The sequence below is a fragment of the Haemaphysalis longicornis genome, unplaced genomic scaffold (assembly GCF_048455015.1).
Source record: "Haemaphysalis longicornis isolate Haplotype H1 unplaced genomic scaffold, Haemaphysalis longicornis Haplotype H1 scaffold_1, whole genome shotgun sequence".
In the NCBI taxonomy this organism is placed as follows: domain Eukaryota; kingdom Metazoa; phylum Arthropoda; class Arachnida; order Ixodida; family Ixodidae; genus Haemaphysalis; species Haemaphysalis longicornis.
This window is the reverse complement of record NW_027526203.1, coordinates 450378634-450404860: the sequence shown is the minus strand read 5'-3', so window position 1 is coordinate 450404860 and position 26227 is coordinate 450378634. Positions and strand designations below refer to the sequence as shown.

At 45.9% G+C, this 26227-nt stretch overlaps 2 protein-coding genes across 3 annotated transcripts in view; one reads left to right on the top strand and one right to left on the bottom strand.

Annotated features, from left to right (window-relative positions):
• Sld5 (DNA replication complex GINS protein Sld5) overlaps positions 1-4915 on the bottom strand; it is a 30608-nt gene extending 25693 nt beyond the window's left edge. Inside the window, exons 1-4 of one of the 2 annotated variants that reach the window (XM_077687769.1) lie at positions 4660-4915; positions 4333-4479; positions 4161-4214; positions 3978-4075 (exon numbers count right to left, since the gene is read on the bottom strand). In XM_077687769.1, coding sequence (XP_077543895.1) covers positions 3978-4075; positions 4161-4214; positions 4333-4479; positions 4660-4767 — 407 coding nt within the window. In that variant the 5' untranslated portion in view covers positions 4768-4915. The remainder of the gene's footprint in view (positions 1-3977; positions 4076-4160; positions 4215-4332; positions 4480-4659) is intronic. The other variant, XM_077687770.1, reaches the window with a different exon arrangement.
• A 64-nt stretch (positions 4916-4979) lies between these two features.
• Positions 4980-24467, top strand: Vha55 (V-type proton ATPase subunit Vha55). Its single transcript, XM_077687765.1, has 12 exons — positions 4980-5179; positions 7290-7345; positions 8437-8535; positions 12643-12736; positions 12805-12882; positions 12956-13095; positions 13165-13272; positions 13490-13587; positions 16270-16627; positions 16696-16800; positions 17676-17805; positions 23847-24467. Exons 1-12 carry the CDS (start codon positions 5095-5097, stop codon positions 23996-23998), a joined length of 1503 nt encoding a protein of 500 aa, XP_077543891.1. The 5' UTR covers positions 4980-5094; the 3' UTR covers positions 23999-24467.
• The last annotated feature ends 1760 nt before the right edge of the window (positions 24468-26227 follow it).

Here is a 26227-nt window from a genome sequence, read left to right as displayed (position 1 = left end):
TGCACAGATTTAATACTTTAGAAGAGCGAATCAGTCTGGTGATTGATGGGGAGCAGAACATTGGTCCCTGCAGCTAACTACAAAACAATAAAAATAAGTTGTGAAAATCACCTAAAAATTTTGGAAACACTTACTTTATACCTGACATGTGCAACATAATGGCTATAAATTTTTGAAATTTGAAATAGCAATAATATTTTGAATTGCAACTGTTAGAGCATTTGAAGCAAATGGAGGTGATGTTTTCCACCACTATATTGTGACTGTCACATTTTAAAAACCGGTGCTAGAACAGTCGAATGTGCCAGGGGGGCGCCCCTTCTGGGCTTTCAAAGTGATGGGCATGCCATGGTGAAGGAGGAAGATGTTGACAAGTGACGCCGTAAAGCGATTTGAGCTTTCAGCAAGCTGCCAGCACTGCTGTACAAGTTTTAGGCATGCCTTGCATGTGTCTGGCTTTCCTGCACTATTTCTGTTGTGCAAAAGAGTCATGGCATGGGCGAAGAAGTGAGGAGGGAATACATTTCATGCGGTCGGTAGAGGCAGCCTTCCGCACTGCTGCCAAGATTTGTGTGTGTGTGTGTGTGGAGGGAGGGAGAGAGAGAGAGAGAGAGAGAGAGAGAGAGAGAGAGAGAGAGAGAGAGAGAGAGAGAGAGAGAGAGAGAGAGAGAGAGAGAGAGAGAGAGAGAGAGAGAGAGAGAGAGAGAGAGAGAGAGATGGAAAGGTAAGGGGGAGAATGGTGGGGAAAGGGGCGTTGCGGTTACATGAAATGTTGAAATGTCTACGCAGTCCCCCATTTGAGAATGGTTGAACTAACAGAATGACATCATAGATGCTGCCAGTTAAAGAGAGCATCATTCATAAAGCTGGTGCTTGTATGCATGCATATAATCTGCGCATACATAAACAAAAACAAAGGCAGCACCACTATGCCCGCCATACAGGGGTTTATGCAAAAGATGTAGGGCCAAGTGACACCTACATTCAAAATGTGTTTGCAGTTGTAGGAGATATTTGTCACATACAGTATACAAGACTATAACTGCAAAGCATTCTGAACTGATCATATTCAACACATTTGAGGGTACACAACAAAAGCAAACAACGGCTGAATATTGTTCCGAGGATGATATGGTGAAACCTCATGGCTGCCGCCTGAGAGACCATGGGGTTATGTGCCCGCGCCATGCCGGCTATGCGCCTATCGCTAACAGGGAACGAAGAGGAAGACGAGGATTTGTCTCTCGCTCGTATTGCGGCCATCTTGCCGGACTGGTGACTATTTCCACTGGGACTGATTTTGTGTAAACACCTGCTAATACACCAGTATTCCTTGCGCCTTCCTCGTAACAATATGCAAGGCCATCCTCTGCAAGTATACAGGCAGCAATGTATGCAATATTTGCACATGCATCTGCAAATAGTAGCTTAGCACAGCGAGTGCTCAAGCTTTGTGTGTGTTGGCTTAGGCCACAAAACAACAAGACATACAGCAGAGAATTGCCTTATTCTGTCCCACATTTTGGACTCTTTACTAGTGCAAGTTTTGTTGATCTTTTCTCTGTACGTTTCAGGTCACTGTGACTATATAATAACTATATAATATTATAAGTTATATAACTATACATAACTACACCTGTAACTATATAACCACACCCATCAAACCATGCCAAATATGTAAACGAAATCTCCAGACAGCTCCCTTAATGCACCACTCCATTTGGAAGAAATCACACTCTTGAGGCTTGTTTATAGACCAATATCCAGCAGCCCTCAAAGCATGAATTCAATCACCGTTCAGCAGAAAGACTTGATATAATCAATGCCTATGTTGGTATTTTGACTGCCATCTGCGAAAAGCAAATCTGATGATTTGTCTATTAGAACGAAGTTCAGCTAAATTTCGAAATATGCATTTCAGGATTTATGTGCTGAAGCTTGATTGATTGTAGGGTTTAACGCGCCGACGCAACGCAGGCGATGAGGCGCGCCGTAGTGGAGGGCTCCGGATTAATTTTGACCACCTGGGGATCTTTAACGTGCGCCGAAATCTCGTGCACACGGGCGTTTTTGCTTTTCGCCTCCATCAGAAAAGCGGCCGCCGCGGCCGGGAATCGAACCCGCGACCTCGTGCTCAGCAGCGCAACGCCTTAGCCACTGAGCCACCGCGGCTGGTTTTATGTGCTGAACTTGGTTATCAACTTGGGGGTTATACCTCTGGAACCACACTTCGAGAACAACCAGTATGACTAGCTTGCTGTGAAACTACGAGTCGTCGTATATCTAGAACGTTTTTATTACACACACATGGGTACTCACAATTCACGTGTATCACATCGGCTGGATACAATACAACAGCATTATCAAACTGAAACAACTAGGAATACTGCCGTTTACTTTCTGTGTATCACTTTACGTGCAACGCCTTCCCTTCACAAGTACCGTATTTACTCGCGTAATGATTGCACTTTTTTCCCCCAAAAATATGATGCACATTTAGGGGTGCGTTCATTACGTGAGGTAAATTTTTCACAAAAAAAGTTTCAGTGCAGAAAATGCAAGTTGCAGGAAAGAATGTTTACGATAAGTCTCATGAACATAATAAACATAACAAATAAAAACAATAAAAACTCCACCGACTCCCGAATATCACCGAGTGACGCAAAATGTGTGTTGCCAGGCCAGCAGTGTCAGCTGCGCTTCTCGCATCCGCTTGCATGCTCTCGCTGAAGCAACCATTTACAGTTACCTCAGGCTATAAGATGATCAGCGTTCTGTGTTTATGCTCCTTGTGAACTGTTCCTTTGTCGACCATACGCAAAAAGAAAGAACAATAATTATCGTCAGGAAGTTAGACCACCCAACCTGGCGATACTGTCTCACGTCGCGACGTTCGCGACAGCTCGCTCAAAATAAAGCTGATAAATCAGCTTGTTGTAGCGGATATTATTTTGTTTAGCCTCTGCAACTACTTTAAGGGCAATTTTATTTAGTATGCAGTCATTTAAACGGATCACAACACGAGTAAATTAATGCTGTATTCGGGTGGTCGTTTTAGAGCGCCCTGGAGCACTCCGGAAAGCACTTCGCGTTCGGGTGGCTGAAATCAAGCGCTCGACGTATGTTTGGTTGGTTGTCTCAGAGTGTCGTCCTCCACTCCGAGCGCCTCTGACTGCTCCGACTCCGAAGTGGGAGAGCCGCCGAAATCTGGAGGCGATCGGGTCCCATGACCCCGGCTGCCACGACTCGCCCATACTCGCCTAGCCAGCGGTTTGTTATGAGAGTATTCCAACGTTTTTGCTGTTACTGAAGGCATTGCATCATGTCGAAACGGAGACGCCTATTGAGTTTAGGGGAACCGTCTCCGCTGCTTCTGCAGGCCGAAATTGATGCCGAGGAGGACAGCAGCTTGTAACACTGCAGCCGGCCTGGCTGTTTGCAGTAGCCGTGCTGGCTGCGCCGCGGTCGCATGCTGCTCCAAGATCGGTTTCACGTTTAGGTTGGGAGCAGTGACTCTTGCTCAAATTGAGGGAAGCGTCCGCATTGGCGTACTCCGAGCCAGAGTATCAGAGCGACCACCCGAATACAGCATAAGTCCAACCAACTTTCGCTCTGGCTTGTAATTGAAAATACATGCAGGGCGGCGAGGGTTGCCTGCTTTTGTACTACCCAGAGGCGTCAAACACGAGGGGGCGCTGCATGTCGCCAAAACTCCAGCGCAGGAGCCCTATCCACAAGGAAGTGGCAAGGGTAGCCGGTACTTTTACCCACAGAATTATTATTATGCTTTCATTTTTTGCCATAATGTCATTTGTTCTGCAGCAACGTGCTTTTCCAGGTGGACACGGCTAAAGAAACGTTGCTCAAAGGAAGCATTACTGATGGGACAGGTATCACTTTATTATCTAACCGGCAACAAATGGTTCCGTGACTAAACACTACACAATACCAGTAAGTAATGAAGGACGGTGGCTTACGCTCGCGCAAATCTCCTTTCGTCCGGAGACAGCAAGTCATCTGAATCAAGTTGGCCACTTTCGTGCTGTTCAAGGATGTACGCTCCGTGTTTTTCTATCTTGAAAATAAAAAATAACGCCGACATCATGTAAACAAGCACTCGCGACAAACAAACAAAAAAAGAAACAAGGTCGCAGCATTACCTTTTCGAGTCGTATCTTGATGTAGCTTGTAAGAATGTATTGGATCCGTTCAACCTGTCCATATACAAGACGAAATGAAACAACCGCGCACGAACAATCACGCACGCTTTCTGCAGCCAAGGTGGCCAAGGCTGCTGATCGAAGTGATCGCTTAGGCCGAAAGCCTACTCACTTCCATCCTGTGTACTGTGGCCTTGAAGTTTGCCTTATCGACTCCCAGTAAGTTTTCTTGCATGTATCTCAACTGGTCACGTACACAGTCGACGATGTCATTTTGATAAGGCAACAACTCGGGAGAAAAAGTCTCGTTCTGCCATGCCTGTAAAGTGCAACGCAAGGGAGCATGTTACGGTGTGGCGCCAGCAACGGTGTTAGCAAGAAATAAATGTACGTTGAGTCCAGATTACTTAAGCAAAAGTCACGAATAGCTCCATGTGCTGGACATGGTGCTTTTCAAACCAAGAGGAACTATAATGTTGGCTCAAACTAAAGCTCTCACCTCTTCAAGCTTCTGCACGACTTGTTCCGCAGACGTGACATCTTCCTCCCGATGTTCTACAAAGCCGCATTTTTCCGCGATATCTGTAAAATCCGGCTCACTATCCATTAACGGGAATTAACATAAGAAGTCGAGACTAAAAAAGCCGAACGTTCCCAAGGCAGGGGAACTTTTGCACAACTCTGCGCTTCAGTCGTGGACGTGCTCAGTTCCCGCGGTTCCCGTTCCCGCCGTATGACACTACCCTCGCCACCGTCGGTTCTGGCCGGCATAACAGACGGCGCCACATTTTCACCGACAATGACGAAGCAGTTGCTGGTTTGTAGAGTATAGATTGCGGCTGGAGCGAAGTGCCGTTGGTTAGCTGTGTGTTCGCTCAGTAGTGCGTCGTTTCGTGCTGATTATTGCTCGTTTGTCCCAGAAACTACAGTCAAGATGCCCGATCCGAAATCAGCCGTTGCTGCTAGCAAGGAGCACGCTCTAGCCGTCACAAGAGATTACGTTTCCCAGCCACGGTTGGGTAAGCATACCCATACCATTAGCCTGTCGACTGCTGTGGTTTGTTTCACACTGGCGTGTCCGTATTTTACTTTTATTTCCTTCAGTATCGAACTGCTGTAATGAATAACTGAGTGGGTCGGGACTATTTTCAACATAGAAAAAATTCGTTTGAACGCCGCTGACGTTTAAGCGTAACGCAGGCCAGTCAGCCTCTCTTGTGACGCCTACCGACCCACGTTAGCTTGCTGTCGTGCTAATTCTTGCTGGAAATAAGTATCCCGAATCACATCTAATCAGCTAAACGATTTTCTGGCCTAATTTAATCGCACAAAACTTAGTGTGGAGAGTGGACCTCTGCACTAGCGCCGGGACCGTAGTAATCATGTGACTCCGGATGTCATGTGCTACTCGCTTTAGCGGAATAACGCCCGTGTGTGAGCGGCCCTGCCTCTTGGGATGAAATAAAGCGGTCATGACTTTTTGTTAGATATTCTGTACGCGCACGAAGCATGTTTCTTGATTTAAGCGTTAACTATCGGTGGCGAATGTGGTTTATACTGTTTCGCTCTCAACTTTCGTTCTCCTAAAGTTGGTTTAGAATTTGCCAGTTCGAATGCGCTGCAGTCGATTTGCTTGGGTGTTGTTTGTGCAGGTGGTCTCAGTATATCGATATCGTGGTGGGTTGGGAAATTGTGTAATATTTCGGAAATTTTACGGAAATTTGACATACAAAATCTCGCTAGCGTAGGCCCTAATGGAAACACTAGTTTACATCATAATGTCCTCAGTATTAGTGCAAAATTAACAGCGAAGCTAAACAAATGGCGAAAGAAAACCATCTCACTTTTTGCCAGTACTAGACCCCAGACGACTAGGTCGACATTCCAAGCCTATCTTTTATAGGACGAGAGGAGGGCGGAAATGTTTATAGCCGTTCTGGGAAACGCTATCTGGGGTTAAAACAACTGATTAGGCTGGGCCCAACTCGAAACCCTACCTGGGAGGACCATCTGGGAGTTTGGTAGCAAAACCAGAAAGGTTTTGACACCATGGCTGCAAGATTTTGGGGGTTGATGCTTGGACAAGTTGGTTGAGGATGCAAAGGAGGGAAACGTGACAAAACAAGAAGCAAAGAAGGCAAGCACATTTAGTGCTGTGTTTGTTGGCTTTATAGCTTGTCTTGTCATTTTTTGCGCTGTTCCTCTGCTTTGCTGGTTGCAATGATACTCAGGGTCTAGAAAAGTGTAAGGGGAAGATTGAAGTTGTTCGTGAATGGAACACGTTTAAGCGAAACCGTAGAAAGTATTTGTGATAACAAGGAACCACTTGCACAAGCACCACACTTCTAAGAACCTGTCTTGACATATAGTTGTTGTCATTTTTCCCCATTTCAATATAAGTTGTTTTTCACTGGAGAAACTTAGCTGCTGTCAAACACACCCTACCTGCTAAGATGGCTGAAAAGTCTAGCTGTCTTCGCTGGCTAGATATAGTTTCTGATGTAATCTACTTCGGGAAGGCCTCTGTTCAGGAGGAGTCGGGTTTTGTTTACTTCAGGAATACTTGCAGCTTTGCACAAAGGCCCTTGGTAGGGAGGGGTGCACAGTGACGTGCAAAAAGGAAAAATCTGTACAGTCAAACATAAGTAATGCAAGTTGCATGTAAAGGCTGTAAGCTGAACAAGAAATCATGAGTAAAACAGTACAGAAATGCAAGAAAAAATGAAATCCGCATTTTTACATGCATCGTGGCTGCACGCAGGAAATGAAACGACATGACTGGGTAGGCAAATACAAGGAAATAGGTGCGAAGTCTCATCTGCACATTGGGCCGAGGCCCTGCGTACGGCAGGGCCTCGTCCCAATAATGGAGACACAGGCGGTGAGCAGCCCTGTGTAAGACCATGTCAGTGTAGCTTTGTTGTTCATCGTATCAAATCAATGGTGGGATCAGAATTACAGATGCGGAGCTCCCTTGCACTGTTGCATGCAGTTTTTCAAAGGGAGGCTTGTGAACTGTTTGAGGCAAGCGCTAACTTGAGAAATCTTGGTTTGATAAATGAGTCTGACTGCATCAGGGTTTCAGTGGTGCTGCATTTTAACTTTGTTCTCAACTTTTCTTTTATTTAGTCTACAAGACAGTCTGTGGTGTCAATGGACCTTTGGTCATTTTGGACGATGTAAAGGTAATTTTGCATCTTCATCTTTTGCTACAGTGGATTGATATACCTACGGTGACATCTGCCATATTGCCTGCCATAACATTTGTATTCACTTCTATTCCTTCATGCCTGCATTTGCTGGGCTCGTACAGCACAACCACCAGGTTTTTTTTTTAATTTTTTAACTATGTTCACGTTTTTTTACGCCTGTATCGTTAAGAGAAAATAGCAACTCACTTGCATATTTTTATGCATACCACTTTACTGCACTTCGGGAGTTTTTCTGGCTGCCACAAAATAAGAGTAACTGTAACAAACGACAGTGGTTAAAATTGTCCCAGGTAATCCTGTAGTTATTGGATGACAGTGGGAACATTTCTTATTGCTCAAGTATATTACCCTTGAGTGGCTTCTTCCTACTCTGAAGTTCTTTCTGCGGAAATGAAAACCACTAAAATATTCAGTATTTAGTAAAAAGTGCAAACGCTTGTGTGTCGAAATTTCAGTGTGCCTCAGGTTTGACCTCAAATGGTCAAAATTAATCCGGAGCCCTCTACTGAGGTGTGCCCCATAGCCCGGGTGTAGCTTCAGCTATAAAGTCCTAAATTCGGAAAAAAATTACGCGAAAAAAATTTAAAATATTTAATGCTCGAGAGATTTGGTGTCAGTTTTACTGTTAAAGATGTGTTGTATGCCATGCTTCACCCCGGTCATTGGGTTGCCCGCCGCGGTGGCTGTGACATTGTGCTGCTGAGCAGGAGGGTTCAGGTTTGATTCTCGGCCGCCGCAGCCGCTTATCTGATGGGGGCAAAGAGCAAAAATGCCAGTGTGGTCGAGATTTCGGCGCACGTTAAAGATCCCCAGGTGGTCAAAATTTATCCGGAGCCCTCCACTGTGGTGCGCCTCATCGCCTGTGTAGTGTCAGCATGTTAAACCCTACAATCAAATCACAATTAATCGGTCATTGGGTTGCTCCTACTTTGCTGCTACAAGGGGGTGGGGAGAACAGGCTAATCGGGCACCCCGGAGGCTTAGTTTGTCCTTTGGAATACTGTGTCCCGTGCTGTGTGCCTGCATTGCCACTACATGCTGCTGTTGCCATTCTTTGCTTCCAGTTCCCCATGTATGCGGAGATCGTACAGTTGGTGCTGGCTGACGGCACAGCCCGCACTGGGCAGGTGCTGGAAGTCAGTGGATCGAAGGCTGTTGTACAGGTATGCATTAACGGGGGGCTGCGGTATTGGGGAAGGAATTGACATCCACTGCACTCCAGTGGCTGGCAGTTGTTTCCTGGTTTTAGGTGTGCTGTACTCTCTTGGGAGTGCTCACCGGGGTACGCAGGGTTTTGATGGGAGGGAGGGAGGCCAAACCCCAATGCAGTGATGCCCCACCACCCCCCCTTAAAGGGACGCTGAAGGCTGAATGAAATTTCGTTTTAACTGAAACACCATAAATTTCGAAGCTCTCCCGGCTTTTGTTCGACGAGCAACGATGCATTATTTGCTGAAAAATGAGTGACCAAAGCTGGCATTTCTTTCACCCCCTTCCCTTTCATTTTTTCGTAATGTAGCCATGGTGTCGCAAACTAGGAGTAAAGCACTGGCAGCACCAGTGCAGTCTAGAGCGTAAATGCTGGCAACAGTAGCTTTTACGTCTCCGAGCCATGGCGGGCTATGGCTCGTCTCTCTGGCCGAGGATTCGATGTTTATGGTTTTTACTGGCGGAATGAGAAGCACTTTTAAATGCTCGAGCACCCAGTGTGCCTGCCTACTGCGGGTTCTCAGACCCCGCCCAGCCGGCTGCCAGAGAAGCCTCTTTTGGAGCAACAAGTGCCATTTCGAATACCAAGCGCTTCGTCCTGGGCTCCCGGCTAGCACTGTCAGGAAGGCGCCTTCATTTCACCTTGTCTGGCTATCACAGCCATCTCGTATTATCTTCTCTTGCGCGGCACGAACCCAGCATGAAGTAAACTTGCAGCCGCCATGTTGGCAGTCATCGTAGCCCGCACTCCCCTGGCTCAAACATAACATGGGCAGAGCGGCGCACGCTTCACACATTATCAAAGGCGGCTCGAGGTGAACGGGTGGATCGGTCTGCTAACCACTCGCAGTAAGTTCTTTTCACATGTGATTATGTTTGAACCGGGCGTGCTTTATGGATAGCAACATTTTAAATAAAGTAGTACCCCTCTCTTCCTACTTCTCCCTTGCATGGGGAGAACGGGAGATTGGAAGCCCGGGCGGCTCGCTAAACAACCTGCAGTGCATCTTGATCCTTTTGTCAATTCTAATAAAGGCACGTTAGCTGTTTCTGCCGGATATATCGCCTGCAGAAGCTCGGACACTCATAGTTGTAGGTTATTGACTTCGCTAATTGCGCACCAATGCTGTTCGAAAACGAAACTGAAAGCATGATGGCTGACTGAATAGTGAGGGAAGCAGCCTGCCTTGCAGTGTATAAACCTGTACTCTGTGTTTTGTAGATATGATGAGCTCACGGAAAGCTTTGACTTAAGTTTATCTCATGGGCTCAACCACTTAGGAACTGTTTTTTCAAGAAAAGATCTATAGATGCTTCTCGAATGAGCTCTCACTATTTTTGCGACGTCGCAAACTGTAGTACCCAAATGCGTACGGGGTGTCATCCCCTGTTTTCACGTTTGACATTTTCTGCCTTATTAAAAAACTGCTGGTGGCAAGAATGGTGCATTTAGATTCTTGGCTCAGTAATCCATCGATACAGGCCAACTTGTTTCCACCCTTTAGTGTCCCTTTAATTCTTGAAATAACATACAGGGGCACTGACAAAATTTCCCCCCTTCGTTGCTCCTTTTTCGTGTGCTGTTGCCACAAGATTGTGCAGGATGACATAAGGAAAGAAAAAACTATGGTGGCCCTGAAGAAATTTTTATGTGTAAATGTGAGGGTATTGCTTGCTGCTGAATGTGTCGGAGAGTTTAGTGTTGTGGCAAAAACGTTGCCAAGTTTAGTGCTGCTCCATTTTGTTTCCAAGTTAAGTGTTGGTATTTATGAGGTCACAACACAAGACAGAGGCCGGCTCCTTTTATCTAGTGAATCACCTGTGAGGCAAAACCCATCTACGTGCACAGCTCCTTGTTTGTATACCTCGAGTTCATAGGCCAACTTGCGCCATCTAGTGAATAACCCACGCAGCGGTGCACGTGGGCTACTCACTAGATGGCGATGTAACTGTGTTCAATTCTGCCTTGGCTTTCTGATGTTGGCAGAGTTTTTTCATAATGGGCCAAGTAATGCTTTGCATTAAAATGTTATAAATTTGAATTAGGTTCAAGAAAGTACATGCAAGACTTCGATGTTGCAGTGTAACAAACGATGCCCCTCAGTGGCTCAGTAGCTAAGGTGACGCGTGGTGCCGAGCTTGAGGAGGGGTTTATCCCGGCCACGCTGACTACTTTTCAGATGGAGGCAAACAGCAGAAATGCCAGTGTGTTGAGACTTCAGCACGCATTGAAGATGCCCAGGTGGTGGTCGAAATTAAGCTAGATCCCTCCACTATGGCACACCCCATTGCCCGGGTGCAGCTTCGTTGTGGTAAACTCCCTTGTAAAAAGATGTGCTGGTGGCCTGCATCTGCCACCCCTTCATTTCAAAGGGCCCCATAGTCCAAATATAGCTCTGGAATTGGGCATTTTGCAATTGTAGCAATGTGAAACATGCCTGCTGTCAACAATTTTGTTCCTTGCAGCGAGCTGCACTTAGTACACTTGTTATAAGAAACCATCAGCAGTTGTTTGCTGCAGTCAGTTTTTCATTATTAAAAAGGCATGCTCAAACGTTTGTTCTCAAATTAAAAAAAAAAATCTTGATATTATGATTTAAGTAAACAAGAAGTAAACAAAGTCCCACAATTAATATTTCGTTTGTTTTAAGAATGTTATTAATGTATTTGTTTATGCTGACTTGGAACGCTGTGCACAAGAGTGCTAGAAATGGCAGTCGAGAGCCCCAAATGTCTCTCTTGGGGCTCATTTGGCTGAAATGTCATTTAAGCCAAATGGCATTTCAAAACTCAGTGGAGCAGCACTTCACATTGAAGTCAAATGACATTTGGTTGAAATGACAGTCGGACACTAGTGTAGCAGAGGTATTAATGTACATCATTGTATGCCCTTGTGAAGTCTCATGTATCCAGATGTGTATATTGCATTTTTATTGAAAATATTTAGAAGTATGTGCCTTGATTTCCGTGACAGCCATAGGCCATTCCCTGTAAAGAGAGAATAACTTGTCACAAGAGTTTAATGCTGCGGTGTCCTGTGAACTTTTATGGCCAGTAGTATATCTGGAGGCATAATACATTGGAAATAAACACCACACTATTGAGTGTGACTCCTAAGTTCTGCTTTAAATGTGAACATTGAAACTACTGCTGCTTTTGCTTGTTTTAGGGGATTGTACAACCTTGTGTCGCCCCTTTCTCTTCGCAATCCAGAAAGTAGTATTCTTTGTGCGTATATACCAGTGGTGCTTCATTTTAAAAGCACTGAGCCTGGCAGTGCATATTATCGATCGGATAATGACTCGAGTGACATAGAAAACTGGCTTTCTGTGTTATGTCTTCAAGACGTTGCTTTCACATTGTACCATGGACAATGATATAAGGGGCCCATGTTGTGGCAGATGCTTTAAATGGAAGTGTGCGAGTATCAAAAAGCAGTAACTTTCTTTTGCTTGTTTGCCGCTGATGGAAAACTTTTTTCTCCAGTTTTTAAAATATACGTGCAGCTAGCATTCCACTGCGTTATGGTTGGCATGCACCTGTTTTAGGCAAGCGCATTTGCCCAGATGCTGCGCTGTGGGAAAAAGACAACGTAAGAGAGCGTGTCGTACAAACAAGTTTAAAAAAAAATTCACGGGTCTTACAGCAAAGCCAGCTTTCATTTCAGTATTCATAAATTTGTAATGCTAAAAAATAAATGCCATATATTTCAAACAGCAAGAGCGCACCAAGAGACCAAGAGAAAGGCCTCCGCACAGGGCTTGAAGGTTCCTGCAGTAGTTTGGTGTGTATAGAAATTTTATATTTGCTTGGAATTTTTGCAAGGAACAACACACCCTCAATGCGACTAATTAGATAAAAACTTGGAAGCCTGTTCGGCTTATGGGAAGCCCTTAGGTAATTTTTTCGAAAGAAAGACTTGCATGGGTAGGTGCCTTTCATGCAAGTACATGCTATGTATTGAAAGCTTCTGCTTGGTGTTGCCACATCACTTTAGCTGCATTCTTTACAGTGCACTTTGCTGTGAGGGGAGTGCCATAAACGTTTTTTTACCTCCCCAGGTCTTTGAAGGCACCTCTGGTATTGACGCCAAGAATACCGTGTGCGAATTCACTGGGGATATTCTGCGAATTCCGGTGTCCGAGGACATGCTCGGTAAGTCTAGTGGTAGGTCTTGTGGTGAGAGGGAACTTCTTCATGCTCCGGTCTCGTTGTCTCTCCAGGCAGAGTATTCAATGGATCAGGCAAACCCATTGATAAAGGTCCACCAGTTCTGGCTGAAGACTTCTTAGACATCCAGGGTAAGCAGTGGCGACAGCATTTGTGCCTCGTATCATCGTTGTGCCCTGACCATCCTCCTCCTGTGTTGTGCAGGCCAGCCCATCAACCCGTGGTCTCGTATCTACCCAGAAGAAATGATCCAAACGGGGATCTCTGCCATTGATGTCATGAACAGTATTGCTCGTGGCCAGAAGATTCCCATTTTCTCTGCTGCTGGCCTTCCGCACAATGATGTAGGTCAATCCTAGCTCGTGCCACCCACTCCTACCAATGTGGCTGCTGACCGTTGGTTCTCTTTTCAGATTGCCGCCCAGATTTGTCGCCAGGGCGGGCTTGTCAAGCTGCCGGGCAAAAGCGTCCTCGACTCTTCTTCCGAGGACAACTTTGCCATTGTGTTTGCTGCCATGGGTGTAAGCATGCTATCTAGCTTCTGAATTGATGCTATTCCATTGATCCAGCACATGATTAGGTGCAATTTGCGGGGAAACCTTATTTTGGGATTCGCAGCTACCGTGCTGCACCGCTTTTGTTCACTTGATGTGGAAATAGCCGGGTTATTCAGGAAACATGCTTGTCTTGCTGATAAACAATGTTTGCCGCCCACAATCAGCGCAGCTTTCATTCTAGGTGAACATGGAAACGGCAAGATTTTTCAAGCAAGACTTTGAGGAGAATGGCTCCATGGAGAATGTGTGCCTTTTCTTGAACTTGGCCAATGATCCAACGTAAGCAACCCAAATACTCGTACACCGATGCCTACCCCTTTTCAAATATGTCTTTTGTGATTGGGCCTGCCGATCAGCCAAATGCTGTACGGGTGCCTGGTCTGTGGGGATGTACACTTGAACAGACAATATTGAAGTATTTAAGCCTCACTTTTTCATTGATGCCAAGTGTGGTTCGAGTTTCTCAGGCAGCCCTCTACACAGGACCAGCAATGTGCTATTCCTTAGTGCATTGCCGTATGTATAAATATATCATCAGCCTGCTCAGGTCCACAGCAGTACGAAGGCCTCTCCCATTGGCCTCCAACTGCTCCCGTCCTGCGCTACTTGAGTCGACAGTTTACCCCCAAATTCAGCATTTCGTCCCTCCATTGTGCTATTGGCCTTCCCCCTCTTCTAGACCCATCTCTTGGTATCCCCTGTGTTACCCGAATTGCCCACCGGTTGTCTTTTTCTTTATTTGAACTATGATATTGTCGACTAGTTTGTTCTCTGATCGAGGTAGCTCGTTTCTTGTCCCTGAGTGCTATTCCTAACGTTGTTCGTTCCATGGCCCATTGGGCCAACCTAAGTTTGCTTTCTAGTTGTTTAGTAAGGTGCCAAGTTTCAGCTCCGTATGCCATCACTGGAAGTATGCACTGGTTGTAGTTTTTTTCAGCAGCTTACTTTTGATTATTTGAGAGTGCTTACCCGCCGCGGTGGCTCAGTGGCTAAGGCGTTGCACTGCTGAGCACGAGGTCGCGGGTTCGTTTCCCGGCCGCAGCAGCCGCTTTTCTGATGGAGGAGAAAAGAAAAATGGCCGTGTGTACGAGATTTCGGCGCACGTTAAAGATCCCCAGGTGGTCAAAGTAAATCCAGAGCCCTCCACTATGGTGCACCTCATCGCCTGCGTTGCATCGGCGCGTTACACCCTACAATCAATCAATTTGAGAGTGCTTGCCGAGTGCTCCCCAACTCGTACCTATTCTGTGCCGAATCTGTCTCGTGGTTGGGGACAGCACTAACCATCTGTCTGAGGTAGTTGTATTCTTTTACTTCTTCAAGCATTTCGTTTCCTAAGCTACAGCGAACGTTTTTGGCATGCTTTTTCCGCATTACTTTAAATTTATTCATATTTATTTTTAGCCCCATGGCCGTGCTATCTGATTGTAGTTCCTTAAGCATTGTTTGCTGGTGTTCTGCAGTCTCACTCAGCAATACTATGTTGTCCGCGAGCCTCAAATGGCTCAAGTATTCCCCGTTTATCCTTAATCCCATGTTTCCCCAGTCAAGTTTTCTAAATACCCCCCTCCAGACATGCTGTGAATAGTTTTGGCGAAATGGTATCTCCCTGTCTTACTCCCTTTTGGATCTGAAATTATTGCTTTGTTTCTGGAGAGTAAAGGCACAGATGTAAAAAATAACGTAAAGACACAGACACATGAAAAACATTTTACAAATGAAATTTACTACTAATGTTTCAGGAAGAGGGCTTCCTTTCTTCAGAGAAAAGTGTAGGCTGCGTTCAGCATTATGTATACCAGATGTAGCAAGGGAGAGGGCGAGGGAAGCCTGTTCATATAATCAGTTCATGGTTAGAGGGCAGCAAAAAAATGAGAAGTGCGCGATTTTGAAAAAATTGATATATATATATATATATATATATATATATATATATATATATATATATATATATATATATATATATATATATATATATATATATATTTGCTTTTGTTTTCACTACCAGCACTTCTGTTATTGCAGGTGTTTTCAAATAATGTGTCTGTACCCTTTAGGGCCTGAAAAGCCCTCATTTTTAAATGAATACACAAGATCACCCTACATCAGTTTCTTGAAAGGAAGCTCTGGCGCTAGTGCACCGAGTCAGCGTTGCTTTTTGAAGAGCATGTATAATGTTAGGTTTTTCTGCATTACCTACGCTATTCGACAGTTAAAGCAGAATTGGTTGTGAAACAGTACCTAGAAGTTGACTTGCATCGTGCATCTATGCAGAAGGCCTGAAACTGGTTTTGTGCACGCAGAGGCACTGATCGTGTAGTATGGACCAGTTTGTAAATCAGCCATTACCCTCTGTTAAGTCTGCTTTTTTCGAAGAATTGGAGTTGTGCAACTAAACCTAATGTATCAACTATGTGTGCAAAAGTAATCTGCAGTTGACTTTCGTACAGAAGATCATATTGCTTTGCAATGTTGCAAGTCAAAATTTGCCTCCCATTCCTTGTTATGGTCCCACATAACTTTTAGCAGTCCTGGAGCACCCGTGGTTGAACACTGCCAACCAAAGCACCCCAAGTGAAGTGATGAGGAGTAAAAAAAAATAGCCTTCAAGATCTGGGCATGATGGTTCTTGAAGAAACCAGTGCAGAGAACCATAAATTGCTGTATGTGCTCTATTAAAGCCAGCAGTTCTTTAAACAACAGAACGTGGCTGTAGTGTGCCACCACTTAGAATGAGATTGTGGGTTTGATTCCCTGCTGCGTTGGCCATTTTTCTGGGACTTCCCTTACTCTTAACACATGGGCAATGTTGATCAGGATGCACTTGTGTCATGTATTATTTCTTTGCCTTGTGGTTGGTAAAAGTAACCAAGGAGTTTAATGTTGCCTCTGTCATACAGGTACTAACACTCGATGTTGAACGTGCCTCGCTGATGTGCCCTGTTTGTACCCACCCCACAGCATTGAGAGGATCATTACCCCTCGCCTGGCCCTGACCACCGCCGAGTTCCTGGCCTACCAGTGTGAGAAGCACGTGCTGGTGATCCTGACAGACATGTCTTCCTACGCGGAGGCCCTGCGAGAGGTGTCTGCTGCTCGGGAGGAGGTGCCGGGACGGCGGGGCTTTCCGGGCTACATGTACACGGACTTGGCCACCATCTACGAGCGGGCCGGCCGGGTGGAAGGCCGCCACGGCTCCATCACGCAGATCCCCATCCTGACCATGCCCAATGACGACATCACCCACCCCATTCCCGACTTGACGGGCTACATCACAGAGGGCCAGGTGTACATCGACAGGCAGCTGCACAACCGGCAGGTCAGTTGCACTGCACGCTCGTCTCTTCAGTGCAGGGTGCTAAAGGTTGGCCTTTGGTTCCTCCTCAGGTTTACCCGCCCATCAACGTGCTGCCGTCTCTGTCTCGACTCATGAAGTCTGCCATCGGAGAAGGCATGACCAGGAAAGACCACGCAGACGTGTCCAACCAGCTGGCGAGTTCTTTATTTCTTTCTTTCTTTCTTTCTTTCTTTTTTTTTTTAATGCAGTGGCCGCCTCCGTCAATGTCCAGTCCAGAGCCTGCATTATAATGACCCCTGTGGCCTTAGGAACGCACTGGGCTTGTTTTGCATCTCTACTGCCACGTGGAGATGCAATTTAATTTCTGTGTTTCGTAAGTCTTTTTACTGTATGGCACTGCTTATATATGGTGTTGACATCACCTGAATAAGTTCCCAATGTAAAAAAGCCAGTGTGCAAATAAGCAGCAGTAAGCCCAATGGCCTGATAACGCGCACAGCTATTGCCAGCAGATGCAAGGGCCGCACTTGCATCGTGTTACACGATACAGTACCGCACAGTACTGTGTGGCCTTCAGTGCAGCTGTGTACAAGGCATGCCTCTTGATGTGTACAGGCCTATAAGTGAATGTGCTTTAAAGTTTGCGTGGTGCGCTGTGCAAAGAGTTGGTGCTGGTTCTCCTCTGGGCCAGCCCCATTTGCCTTGCCACTTAAGGCTATTGCTTTCGTGTTTCAAAAGGGTGTAGCTTGTTCTGGTTTGTTCAGTGCACTCGTACTTGCCTCCAACAGAAAACAACAAGGGACGACTTCGGCTTACAAGAAACAGAGTTCAAAAGCCCAGGCAGACTGTGTTTGCACACTTATCTTCAGCTAACTTGTTTGTAATAAATTGTGTGCAGGTCCAGGAGAAATTGACAAAATTCCTGGCAGAAAGCAGGCAGTCATAGTGAAATTCAGTGCTGTCAATGATAGGGAGCAGTTCGAAATCTTGTTTCTAATGCTACAGTGGGTTGGAAAGAACAGTAGAGTAGTTTGTGCAAGTGTTTGACAGCTGTCATCTTTTCTTGCAGTATGCTTGCTATGCCATAGGCAAGGATGTGCAAGCAATGAAGGCAGTCGTCGGTGAGGAGGCTCTCAGTCCTGAAGATTTGCTTTACCTGGAGTTCTTGGGCAAGTTTGAAAAGAACTTCATCACGCAAGGTAAGACTATATGGGCTGAATTTTGCCCGCTTAGGCCACAAGTGCTGCCTGTAGGGGCGCCACTAAAAGCCCTCTAGCAGCCAACTTCGAAAGCAGCCGTGGGTTTTCCCGGCCAACTTGTAGTGGTCGCTGCACGGTTTTGCTTCCTTCATGGCTATGATTTCCCATTTTCTAAGCATTGTAGAGTAGATTAATAATTGTCAGGCGTGTAAATAACACACTTTGTGGGTACAATTCTCGAGTGCAAAGAGTTGATGTGGCATTGATTGAGATTCCTCAGCCCTCAAGCTTTTGTAACAGTCCCTTTGAAAGTCCTGTTAACTTGCATGGCTGTCATATGGCAATGCACACTCATAACCAAGTGCAACACTCTTGCGCTACGTTACACTTTGCGCCAGTTACTACGTTGCACCAGTTACACTTGCCGGTGTCTTGCTTCAGATACTGAGTGACAACCCTGTCGTTCAGTTATCACGACTAGCGTATTTACACGATTGTAAGTCGACTCGAATGTTGGTCGACCCTCCAAAATTGCATCTCTAAAAAAAATGCGAGCGTAGGAAGCAGCCCGTTTGAACGCTGCTGTGAACGAGCGCCAAGAGAGTTCTTAAGGCCCAGGCGTCGCCCCCGGAAAATCTTTTCAAAAGATTTAGGGGGGGTGACGGCCCAGGGCACTCATGACAGACGGGACGATTCAGCACAACACAGAAGTGACACAAGAACACGCGGCAACACAGCCGCCTAGAAAGTCGTATCACAAGAAAAAGCTCTTCCGTCAACTGCCAATAATTCCATACGGCGGCTCTTTCATCAATGATCGATGCTCCCTCAAGAGCCATACGCTCGTTCAACCATAACCATAGAGACGAGGGTGTTATGCTTTCCCCAGCTCGTAGCACCCCTGATTTCTTATTTCGCTTGCCGTTACAAGCGGCACAAAGTTCGATTTCGATTCTAAGTCGACCCCCCAACATTGGATTGTCAAACTTGAAAAAAGGGGTCGACCTACAATCGTGTAAATACGGTCGTGTAAAATCGTGTAAATAGGCTATTTTTTTTTTAGGTCTTTATTCATAAACATGCATGGAAAACATTCGGTTGGGCAATGCTAAATTGCTCTGGGAAGAATGCATCTATAGGTTTTGCTCCAGGTCGGCTTCCCTGAGGAGCTCTGAACATTGCCTGCCCGTGGCTTGGAGCTTCTTGAGAACAATGCCAGATGGTACACGGTGTGTAGAGGCTTAAGGGGCCTTTGAGCTGTAACAGAAACAAAACTTGTATACTGTACTATGCCGTGTATACTGTACTAAGGTGATCCCACGAAAGATGCAGGTTTTAGCTGGTCACTGTGGGATCAACTGTTCTCCCTAAAAAAGCAAAGCGAACGTAAGCATCCAAAGATTCCAGCAGAAACATTTATTCGATGATTTCGTTCAGTGTTTGGATGTAGCAATAGTTACTCTGAAATTATGGTAGGAGTTGCTAGTATTGGGGCAGGCTACTGCATGGCTTCAATTGAGACAAATTGGATTATTTCTGAGGCTCCATGATGTCTTTTCTAAGCACTTACAAGCGTTCCTATTTCGGTCTGACTCGACACTTCACTACAGTGTAGACCATTTATAACATAACCGCTTATAGTGCGGGACCGGATATAACGCGGTTTTTTGCGACTACCGGTTTGCCTCCCTTAGAACTCGATGCATAAGCATACCACTTAAAATGCGGTTGGTCGAAGCACAGTACCGTTTATAGTGCGGTTTGTTGGCAGGTCTGCTGATTACCTGGCACAACTGGGACATCGTTTTAAGGTAGCAAAAGAAGAAAAGGATTAAAACAGCCATATGATGCAGCGCGCACCCCTTGCTCTCCTCTGACTTCGACACACAAGAAAAAAATAGGCACCCTTTAGTCCGCGCATACATAACCACAACTGACCTTGCTTGACGCACCTCGGAAGATAGTGACCCTCTCCCCGTACGCGCGCGGCAAGTTGTTTCTATCAAGCGTGAACCGCATGGCCTGTTTCTGCACACGATTCATGCGCGTCGGCATTGCGTGTGCGTTTTTGTCACGATGGTGTCTATTCCACGCTCGCGGCGGCTTCTTCGCGCCGCAATGTGAAGAGCCTGACTACTTGCACCAATGGGGAGATGCGCACCTAATGGCGGGAGATTCGAAGTGTTCCGAGCAGCTGGCTGGCTGTGCTAGAGATGTTGAGGCTTGCCACCGCAGTATTTTTTGGTGGGTGCTTTCAAAGCAACGCGGATGGCATTTTATATTCCACTTTTCGCCCAAATTATCAGCTCTTTTCTTGCATGAGCATCTTCGCTTGCGCCTGGTGCGGCATTTCAGTGAGCAGTTAGATGTGGTCGCTGTAGCTGCCTGCACCACTTCACAGCCAGTGCCAACACCATGTTGCCGCCTCTTATTGCATTGCACACACCACGCCAGTTGTATCTGCGCCGCCGTTGCCCCGCCTGGAGCGTGCACTGCACATTTTCACGAGAAGAAATTGCTCCATGCGGTTCACACTTTGGAACGTTGTGCAGATAAGCCACCGCCCTTTCCCTTTCCGAACATCTGCAGATAGCGAGTTGCGCAAAGCCCAAGATTTCCACCACCAATACAATGTGCTGATATGCAGCCGCCTTTGGCATCGTGAACACAAGGTGGTGTAAAAAAAAAATCCCGCTGGCGTTCTTATCACATTGTCCCGTGGCGTTTGTTCATAGACGCTAAAAACACAGCACAGCCATGGTCCTTCGAAACAAGAAGACAACGGAAGTTAGTCGTGCTAACCGTTTCTTAGACCGCGCTCACAATGTGTAAGACCCTGGAGCAGAGGCTGATGTGAAAAAAAAAAAAAAAAAAGATTGTGCTTTTGTTTTCAAGTGCTGTGCGTTTGAGTGATGATGAATATAGGATGACTTGAGAGGTACGTTGTGATGTGGTTGGATTCACACGTTTTGGTTATAGTGCGGATTTTTGCGGCTCCTGCGACCTAAGTTATAAGCGATCTACACTGTATTGTGCAACTCCCTTAACTTTCATTGCCTAATTGCTCCAAGGCGTATTTCTGAGTGTGCCCATATTTAATGACACAGGGCCTTGCACAGAGTGTAAGCTCTTAAGGTCACTGGCGTCCACAGAAAAAGCGGAGATCTTCAAAAGTGAAACAGATGTGCATTGCAAAGCTAAACAAACCTTTAATTGTGTATAATCAAGAGGTCTGAAGAAAGCTGCAGTAAACATACCCGTGTGTGATGCCAGTAGTGGTTTCCTGTTCTGTAGCCGTCGGTGACGCTCGTGAGGGCAAAGCGTGCAGAACCGTGATCACGGAGGCCTTTTGTTGGCGTTATTACCTAGCCTCAGCTATTCTTTTACATGTCCTAAAAGTGTTATTTGCATGAAAACGTGACCATAACAAGTTTTATATGGTGCGCAAACAAACAACTAGCGAGAGAATGCCGAAAACTTGCACAAGTGCTGTCAACACGGCGGTATCCAATTGTACACGCTGCAGAAAAGAGGCAACAGGCAGTGCAGCCGTGGTGAAGCTCAGGACCTGTACTTGAAACTACATTTTATGAATTTCCTGGTGTAGCAAATTTTACAGTCGAGCACGGATATATCGGACACGGGTATATCGAATTATTGTCTATATCGAACTCGTGAATTATCCCCTTGAAAATTCTGTGTAAAAGTATAGGAATTCGTACGCTTATATCGAACGGTATTTTTCCCGACATTGGGTATATCGAACACCGCACGAGCTGGAAGGTGCTCTTCGGCGGTCGCTGCACCCCCGATTTCCGCGGTCGCTTAGTGCCTTCGCCGAAACCCGACAGGGACCGAAGCCGGGGTGTCGGAGCGTCATGCTTGCCTTCTCATGGATAACTGCTCGGCCAACCAAACCACCTGCGAGCTCGACAACATCGAGCTCAAGTTTTTGCCTCCGAACACAACAGCCAGGCTCCAGCCGCTCGACCGCTCGACTAAGTCGTTCAAGGTTGGGTACAGGAGGCGACTCCTCGATAGGCTTTTGATGAACCTCCGCGTGGGCACCGAGCTTAAAGTTGACCAGCTGGGGGCCATACACATGATGACGGGGGCCTGGAACAGCGTAAAGCAGAGCGTGGCCAACTGCTTCCGGAAGGCAGGCTTCGTGACGGCCGAACTTTCGGAAGCTTGCGAAGACGGCGACGACGACGAATAGGGCATGGACGACACGTTTCGCGAGCTGTCGTCCCTTTTCCTGGCTGCTGTTCCAGCCAGACTGTCTGCCGGCGACTTCGTGAACGCTGACAGCAATGTTTAAGCTGTTGCGAGCGTCGGTGACGAGGATATCGTAGCTGCGGTTGCAGGAACCCAGGCTGATAGCTCGAGTGGCGAAGATCATCCGGACGAGGATGCGGCTACATGATCGTACTCCGCCGGTGAACTGACGGCTGCGTTCAGCTTGATTCTACGTAGTTGCGGCCTTATCTAGTGACATTAGTTGCGGCGACATGGGAGGAACTGGGCTGTCACACCTGGATAGCCTCGAGAAGATCGAGACCAGCGTCTTTAATTCCATGTACAGGATAAAGAAGCAGGCCAAGATCAGCGATTTCTTTTCACGCAAATAAAGCATTCTGTTGCGTCGTTAGTGCGGAATTAGTTGTCATTCTTGAATGCGCCGATCGGTACGTGGTCGTCCGCCACAGGTGAGGTCTCAGAGCCCATATTTTTTATATCGAATTTTTCATATATCGAACTATTTCGCGATCCCTTTGGAGTTCGATATATCCGTGTTCGACTGTAGTTCCCTGGATGCGACATGAGGTCTTCATTTTTGCTTTTTTGGTTTCAGTTAAACAAGATTATACATGCTGCTGCCACAAGCTTCTCCTTTGTGTGCTGTCCTGAAATTGCATTTATTCATGTTTTGTTTAATCCTGCCTCAGAGCTATTTGTCAACATCCCAAGAGCTTGATTGATGTAGTCAGTCAGTACTGGTTAGAGGACAAACAGCTAGAAACTAAGGAATAACTGCTGATACATTGAAGAACAGGGTACTGTAATAGTTTTCGCAATTGTACATTGAATGCTCGCATTTTATCTTCATGGCCCCTTTAATGTTGCAAGTTAATGCCATTTGTAAGGCTGATTGGGCCCAATAACAGTAGCACCAATTTTGTTGCAAACTCCGAACAAATAAGCAAAGCAGATGCAGTGGCTACTGACCAGTCACTTTATCACTTGGTTTTCATGACATCACGGGATCTTGTGCGATTGGTGGTTGCCGTGGGATTATAGTGTGGCCTCCAGTTTAGTTTGATCATATCACTCAAATGATAACGTTCAGTTAACGCACTGAAAACTTTTCAGTGTTCTCTCTGTTGCATCACTGCTAACATTGTCTAGCATGAAATTTGAATTTTTATCCATATCTCTGGAGTTCCTTCAGGTAGAAAAATGTTTTTCGTGATTGGAATGGAGCTGGGTGGGTTTCCAAAGGCTAGTTTTAAAATTAGACAAGTTGCATTTTGTCTTCATGGTCCATTTAAGGTCATCATAATCCTCCACAAGAACAGAAGTTTCTCATGCGAAAAGGTGTCAGGGCGTGGAGACATAGTATTTCCGATGTTTCAATATTTTCACCTTGCTCAGAAGCTACTTGGAAAGCTTCAATTAGGACCGGCCTTATTTAAATGGGAATGGGAAACACTTGAGCAAATTGAGCTGTGTTGACTATATTGTCATACTAAGTGATTTGGGCGACACTCTTCCAGAAATAATTTTCAGCTTGTAAAAAAAAAAAGCTTACTGGTGAGGTTAACGATAAATTTGAATTAATGTCGGAGCCCTTCATCATGGTCCTGATAGCCGCATCACTATTGACTTTTTCTGTCATGACTCTGCTGCTTAAAACAAGTCCCGAATTATTTGCAGTTTAATGATTCTTATCTATTGGTTGGCTCTCCAGGCTTTCTTGTAACTTCAGCATTATCAGTTTTGGTGGTGTTATCCTGCTGACAGTGGTTGTCTGGCTGCAGGGAGCTACGAAAACCGGTCCATCTTCGAGTCCCTGGACATTGGCTGGCAGTTGCTGCGTATCTTCCCCAAGGAGATGCTGAAGCGAATTCCCCAAACGCTGCTGCAGGAGTTCTACCCACGTGACGGCCGGCAAGGCACTGACGCCAAGTAGTCAAGCCGGCCACACCTGTCAGCCGCATTCTTCACCTTACATTCCCCGCCTGGAAGTCTGTGTATTTCTTCCTCCCCGAACCCGGCCAGAGTTCCTGGCCAGCAACACCTCTGTAATGTAGTCGGTGTGTGTGTGTGTGCGTGTGCGTTCACGTTCCTGTACGCTCGTTCCAGCTGTTGTAAGATGGTGCTTGTCACGTCAGTTAGGCCTGAGGCAACAGTGTCCGACCAAATGGTTCCTTGTGAAAGTTAGCAGGTGTAGCAATAATTTTTTTTTTTGGCTGCTTTTGCGAGTGTTAATGATCACTGCCACCAGCAGCGTTTTGCCTGTTGAATTGTGCACACAGAGAAAGGTTTGCCTTGGCTGTGCAGTGGCTTTCGATAGTCTATAGTCAAGTGGTCTTCTGGCGCCAGCGTTTTATTTAATGTTTTCAGCTGGTGGCGAATAAACAGGTTGAAAGAATGCCAGATTCAAGCCTCGTCATCCTTGTTGCTGTGTATTGGCTTACCCGAGGTCACGTTCTTGCTGGCTGCATTTGCAGCATTGACCACGACTGCCGATGGGAAGTGCACGTGCCATTCTGTTTTGGATTCTTGTGTACAAAACCTACTTATAAGTTGGTATTAACGTAGAATTTGAAAACGCCATCAATATTTGTGCCATGTGAATATGTGTGAGCAATGACCAATTGGCCGTGTTGGTACATACTTCAACGATAGCAGCGCAAAAAAAAAAAAAAGCAGACTGAGAAGACTACAAGGACAGCACTAAACTTCCAACTAATATAATTGTGAATGAAACACAAGATGTACATGCCGTCCAACCAGAGGCTATCATCTGCATCTGCATATGCATTTCACGAGTTGGACGTAATTTGCTTTTCTTAATGACGGAAGCACTTCCCAAGTCGGGCGAACAATCTTCACAGTTCAAACTATGCTAGCCAAGAAACCTACATCTTTTCCCTCCCACACATTTCACATTGTTCGCATGCTCACACAACCTATCGTTAACACGCATCTCACAGCTTTGCCTACCTACTTTTCCACACCTTAAAGGAATTTGATGCCCTATGCCTTCTATGCAATCAGCAAAAGGCTAAGGGTGCTTTATGCTGCCCACTTTTCTGGGTTTCACGCAATCAACAAAAGGCTACAGATGCTTTATGCTGCAGCCACTTTTCTGGGTTTCCTCTGGGTCTCTCATTCTGCAGAACTTAGAAAGCCTGTTAGGGAGGGGGGTGGGGGCAGAGAACACTACTTCCACATCATACCTCTGGGCCACCTTTTTCAGATTGTGCAATATGTGAAATGTGTGAAGCCTGCGCAGTGCACGGGCTTCACACATTTGTGGCTTGGTACGCATTTTCTTCAGAGGGCTCTCTGCGACACTAAACGAGGAGGTGCTCAGGATATCCAGTGCTCAGCTGCCTTTAGTGATGCCCACTTGGTGTGGGCATGATTTGCCAAGAGCTGCCCTGAAGTGGCAAACGCTAGTTTAATGAACTTGTAGTGAGTGGAGTTGAAAGGCAGAAGTGGATTGTTGGCATGGGGATCATAGCTCAAGCAGACGAGGATGCTTCTTGTTAATAAGGATGCTTCTTGTTAATATTTCATTGTCTGCTTTCTTCGGTGGCTGAGTGAGCTATTGGGGAATAATTTAACACTCTGAAATCGACATACATACATGAGGGGTAATGGAAAGTCATCACTGCAAACTTCCACTGCATTCCACTGCAGTGGAATGAACTCTGCAAGGGCCTCAAAAACTAGACAAGACTCTCTGCGAAACAGCTACTCGGAAAGGATAATACTTGAAGGTAAGTATTAGCACTCCTCAAATGGGTGTAAATATCTGCGTATCGTTCACGATTGCAAAACGGACTTTGAAAGCACGTTTTTGTGCTGTGGTTGAATGAGAGAAAAAAGTAGTCCAATATATAATTGGAAATGTGTGAATATTTGAAACTTTGAATACCCTACTTTGCAAATAGTCTTTGCTATTTGCTATTCAATTCACAGGGCAGTTTTACCATTCGAAGTATTCAACATTTTCAAATATTTGGCATTTACGAATAACAAAGTTGGCTCTGCTGCACGATTCAATTGTTAATGGCATCCCTTTCGTAACTGGGTGATGACTTGTCATCTCGACAAAGAAGCTAATGTATGTTGCGTTACAGTCTTCAATCAGCAATGCTATTAGCGGCAAGCTGAAATTTAATTTTGT